Raw genomic sequence first — 6,000 nt, 5'->3', positions numbered from 1 at the left:
TATTTCTCACTAAATAGATTATAAAGAATAAATATATGATGACAAATCGATGAAACACTCAAACATTGGAGAAGGGGAGCCATAGAGTTGTAGATTTTGGATCGTCCTTTGGTTGGACGGTCCCATTAATACATGTTTTCTTCTAAATAAAGTATATAGATCATTTTTATAGGTTTAGATTAAATAAAAAAACACATGCAAGTATGTTTTCTAAAAGGGTTTAGAATTATCTTAAAGATAAATAGTCTGGAAGATAAGTGTGTGTGAGTGGGAGTATTTGATACCCTTGTGGGTAAGGAACCCCTTAATAGTGGGAGGTTATTTTGACAAAAACTTTACCCGGCAAATGTATTAAATATTATAAATCAACTCTTGAATCATATTTTTTCAATGTAAAAATACAAATTTATGAGGTTGAAACTTTGGTATATTATAGGTGGTTGATTTTTCAATCCCTGCAAAATCGTTCGTATACGTTATAACATGATCCAAGTATTGACTTCTAACCCAAACAAGTAGATCACATATGGTGGGTATGTGCAAAAAAACATTAAAAAACTAAAAACATAGCAGTTTTTTTTTTTACAAAGGAGTACCCACAACGACAACCATTGCCCACAAACGCCACTTCTCTTTTCTTTTCTTTTTTCATTTTCAATGAACCTGATAGATGTGAACTACAGGTCTCACTTGGTGTGGGAATCGGCTCTTGAATCCTCCGATTATGACACATAGGCAGGATTTTATAAGGCTTAAAAAATTGATGGCCTACAGTGTGTGATACTTTCACAGGTCACAAAATCGTGCTTTTTCATAAAAAAAAACATGATCCAAAATCCAGTTCCCACTATTTTGAACATGCTGAATTCATCCATGAGTTCAAATTGGATCAAAATAGCCTGTGTATGGGAGGTCTAGAGGCATTTGTAGATAAGGTCTAATTCACGAAAAATGCATCGGAAATACCTAGTTCACACTCCACTGAACCTACTCTCTCTCTCTCTCTCTATATATATATATATATATAGCATTGTAGAACAGTACAGACAAATGTATACCAATAAACGCTTATTGCGCAAGATTTTGTTAAAGTTTTTACAATGAGATGAAACAGAAACCGGCATTATTAACACAGCAATGGAAACATGGGAATCATAGGAGAATTCCTTCAATGACTTCAGGTTTTTTTTTGAGATCTGAGTTCTTTAACCCTCTCCTCTGTACATTTAAGTGCTTCTCCATATATGCTGAATAACTGACAAAGCAACAGAACAAAACATTAAGCAACTAAAACTTCAAGAAAATACTTGGTCCCAAAAGATAACGACCATAGCTTACTTCATCCAGTTCCGCAGGAGTTATAATAAATGGTGGAGACATCATTATGTTATCCCCAGAAACACGGACCAGCATGCCTCGTTTTTCACATTCTGCCCCAAAATATGCTCCAACTCCTAAAATCAACATGAAACAATCACAAAAAAATTATTATCATATCCTTTATTATGTCATCAAGCAAGCCAATTAACCAATCCGTTGAAGAAGTTACATGAAAAGGGCACTTAAACTGAGTAACAGTATATGAAGATGCAAGTTCTTATGCACAATGACTAAGATGCAATCAATCAGCATTTCCATGTGCAGTAATAGACAGATGAAGTGTTCAGTACAAAATGAAATGGCAGAAGATGTGTTGATAACTTTGTGTTGGGTAAAGAATTGAATAAATCAATGTTGTAAATATCGAACTCATAACTATGGCCTAGCTCGATACGATACACACTTGTATCATGATACAAGTATGTATCGTAACCGTATCGATTGTATTGTATGATACAATCTTGTATCGTACCATATCGGATGATATAGGGTGTATCATACAATACGTGTGGGACGCACTTTAAAATGGCCGAAACTCACCTTTTTTAATTTTGGGTTTTAAAGACTTCCCTATGGTCAATTCTCTCAATTGTGTAGAGGCCTTTAGAGGAGAACTCATGCACCCTAAGAGGCGTGAGAGCGATTTAGGGACCGATTCGTGTGAAAGGGAGAGGGCTTTTGTGGATTTCTCATGTAAGTGCATTTTTATCTTTTTTCACTCAAGGGAGTGGGCTAAGATAACAAATCTGTATTTTTTGCTTTCCATTGATTTTTTTTGGGGGAAGATGGCATCAAATTATCTGACATGGCCATGGGACACTCAAGTAGTGAGTGAAATTGATTAAAAATCGATTGCACCTATTGTCATCGTATTGTTTTGTGTGGTATCACTCGATTGAAACATCATTTAGCCTAATCACATCACAATGTTGCCTCCTGCATGTCAATGGATTTGTCAGATGCCTTTAAATGACAATGTCAATAATTACTCACAGGTTTGAGAGAAAAAAGACGAGAAAAAGAGATGAGTGATGCAAAAATAAGATATGCACAACCCTAGGAGGATGTGTATCACGAAGATGAGCTCACTACCTCTGATCCTACAACCCTAGCATAACATCAGGAGAAGAAGAAAATAATGATGATGCCATGATGATTGAAATTATATTTTCAAAAAACTTGGTTATTTAACACTTTAAGTGTTCATAAAATTGGTTATTTTGTTTTTGTTTTTGTAATAAGAAAGTATGATATGTTCTTAATTGCAAGATATTTAATATTTTGCATTGTTCTTGTGAGATATGCATATAATATTATCTATATTAGTTGATGTTTGATGATGTCTTATGCAGCTGGTAGAGACATAAATGCTTCATATGTGATTTTATGGTTGTATTTTGTGTAATTCATCATTGTGTCATGTTTTTTTCGATTTTTTTCTGATTTTTTTTGAAATTTTTGAAAACAAATATTAAAAATTTATTTAAAAAATTGGGATTTTTTTACGATAAGTATCTAATTTTAAGCCCGACCGATACAGGTGATGATACGCTACTTAGTACTTACAACCTTGGAATAAATGATAAGGAAAGTTATGCAATATAAATGGACATAAGTTTCTGCGCTACACAGAAAATTGAATGATAATTTCTACCCGGAGGGTGTACCACGCTTCTCACTTGGCCCTTCCATAATCTTCTTCACCTCTTTAACTATCTATGACCACATAAGGTGCTGTACAATCCTAACACACACGTAAGACTGTATCTACACCAACCACCAATACCTTGCATTCATGGCTGCCACCCTTCTTTGATGTAGTAAAAATCCACCCAATACCCCCAATCCAGTGCATAGGCCATATCTGAGCTTAGAACTCACTTTCTAGGGCTAGAACATACCTCCAACAAAGAGACAGCACCCAACTAGCTGGAGTCAGACCAAGCCTTCATTTGATAGAGATGAGGGAGGGCAGCAGAAACAATATTGGAAAATCTGAAACCTTTGGAAAATAGCTTCTAAAATTTCTCAAAAAGCACCATAATGTTTCTAAAATCACACTCTGCAAACCCCCATGGCACCTGACCTGAACCATGCCCAGGCTGGTCAGGCGTGATGTCAGCACGGTGGCAGATTGGGAACGTGATAACAATTTAGTTATGGCATCGTTGCTCCATAAAACCCTCAGTTGGAAGAACTTTCATGAACTAGGAGACCAGAAAGGAAATATGGATGGAGTGTCTGAGGCTTACTCAAAGAAGACCAATGTAGCACAAAAATGCGATGTCATGAAGAGAATTCAAAGATGCAAAACAAAGGCTGATCTCTCAGTTAATATTATAATGAGCTTGCTAGTTGTGAGAAGAGTTGAGCCTCTATTCCAAGTCAACATGCCCCAACTGTAGTAAGTGTACTAGTTGCTCTAAGGGCAGACTATAAGAATTGAATGAAAGGAAACTATTCAGTTTCTTTGTAGGTGCTCATTATGAATTGTGAAGAGTTTCCTCTGGGTACAATGTATGTGATGTAATGAAATATGCGGAAAAGAAATGTATGTCCCACAATGGACATTCACACATAGAAATCAAAGAACAAGTCCAAAAGAGGACATACACAAAAGCCAATAATGGCTAGAAAGCATAAAATCTTATAAATGCACTAAAGGGCTTGAAGAAGCCACACCTTACAAAGGGGGAGACCCCACTTATTTATAGGCAAGAGAGGAGTGAGGGAGAGTTAGAGAAAAGCAAGAGAGAGGGACCATTGGGAGTCCCAACAAGGAGTCGTTGGGCTCCCAGCGGGCGGTCACAATTGTGACCGTTGGGGAACCAACGACTCTTTGTTGGGGCCCCCCAATGGTTGTGCATTAAATGCACAAAAGAAACAAAAAGACAAAAAAAAGAAATAGGAAAAAATAGAAAAAGAAAAAGGAAAAAGGAAGAAAATGAAAAAGTCTAAAATGCCCCTATTGGGCGAGATTACAAAACTACCCCTTATCGGGTAGTGACTGTTAAATATATATATATATATATATATATATATATATATATATATATATGTATTACATATATTTTAACACCCTCCCTCAAGCTTTACAGGGATACAACGGAAAGCTTGTTGAGAAGAAACATGAAACGAGGAGCAGCAAGAGCTTTGGTGAAGAAGTCCACCAACTGGTATTCGGATGTGACGTAGGGCAGTGCAATGGTTCCTTTTAGGTATTCATCTCGAACATAGTGGCAATCCATCTCAATGTGTTTAGTACGCTTATGGAAGGTGTGGTTGCTTGCAATATAGATAGCACTCTTGTTATCGCAACACATCTTCGAAGGAATTGAGATGACGATGCCCATATCACAGAGGAGACTTCTAAGCCACACAAGCTCCATGGTTGTAGTGGCCATTGCACGATATTCCGCTTCAGTTGAGGACAATGATACTTTATGCTGCTTCTTGCATCTCCAAGAAATCATAGAGTCACCTAAGAAAACACAAAAACCAGTGGTTGAGACTCTATCATTGGGATTTCCTCCCCAATCAGCATCTGTATAAGCAATTAAATCAAGGGATGATGAGGAGGAAAGAAAAACTCCCTTAGTTATGGTGTTTTTAATGTATCTGACAATCCTTAAGACTGCACTCATGTGCACAGTTGTAGGTGCATGTTGAAACTGACTGACGGAGTGAACTGCATGAGCTATGTCTGGCCGAGTGATGAATAAGTATGTCAAAGACCCAACGAGTTGACGGTAGGGAGTAGGATTCTCAAGAAGTGTCCCATCTTCCAGTCTTAGCTTTGCATTGATAACCTCAGGGGTTTCTGTCTTCTTATCATCCGAAATTCCAGACTTGGAACAAATGTCAGCAGCAAGTTTCATCTGAGAGAGAATATACCCTCGGGGTGAATATGCAACTTCAATACCTAAAAAATATCTTAAGAAACCAAGGTCAGACATGTCAAAATTTTCTTAATATCATGGATTCCTTACTCATCACTTCTAGTGATGATCATATCATCAACATATAATAGTAGAATAACTACAGAGGACCCTGCACTTTTCACAAATAACGCAGTGTCAGTATAACATGAACGAAAATTTAGGCTAGTCATTACATTGCTAAATCTATCATGCCAAGCCTTTGGAGCTTGTTTTAACCCATAAAGTGCCTTTTTTAGTTTAAGAAATTTGTTTTCACCAATAGATACTCCTGGTGGAGGATCCATATAGACCTCCTCACTTAGTTCACCATTAAGAAATGCGTTCTTAACATCCAATTGATAGATAGGCCATTTTTTAATGGATGCAACCACAATAAGAGTCCTAACACTAGTCATTCTAGCTACGGGAGCGAAGGTTTCTTCATAGTCTATTCCGTACTCTTGAGCATATCCTTTGGCTACCAAGCTAGCTTTATAACGTTCTAATGACCCATCACTTTTAGTTTTAATTTTGAAGACCCATCTACATCCAGTAGACTTCTTTCCCGTGGGTAATGAAGTTATTTCCCAAGTTTTAGCCTTTTCAAGGGCACTAAGTTCTAGTTTCATGGCTTCAACCCATTGAGGAATGTTTTTGGCTTCATTATAGTGTGATGGTTCATGATAAGAGTGTAATGCAA

At 37.0% G+C, this 6,000-nt stretch overlaps 1 protein-coding gene across 1 annotated transcript in view; it reads right to left on the bottom strand.

The window, feature by feature from the left end:
• Window positions 1–1,053: 1,053 nt before the first annotated feature.
• The window catches only part of LOC149834541 (putative gamma-aminobutyrate transaminase 3, mitochondrial), a 101,223-nt gene continuing 96,276 nt past the window's right edge, over window positions 1,054–6,000 (bottom strand). Inside the window, exons 18-19 of the mRNA XM_090011471.1 lie at window positions 1,339–1,454; window positions 1,054–1,255 (exon numbers count right to left, since the gene is read on the bottom strand). Of these exons, the coding sequence (XP_089867597.1) occupies window positions 1,178–1,255; window positions 1,339–1,454 (194 nt within the window). The 3' untranslated portion in view covers window positions 1,054–1,177. The remainder of the gene's footprint in view (window positions 1,256–1,338; window positions 1,455–6,000) is intronic.

The sequence above is a fragment of the Nuphar pumila genome, chromosome 6 (assembly GCF_984573655.1).
Source record: "Nuphar pumila chromosome 6, dmNupPumi1.hap1.1, whole genome shotgun sequence".
Lineage (NCBI taxonomy): Eukaryota > Viridiplantae > Streptophyta > Magnoliopsida > Nymphaeales > Nymphaeaceae > Nuphar > Nuphar pumila.
Note: the sequence above shows the minus strand (reverse complement) of the source record. Positions and strands in the feature narration are given on the sequence as shown.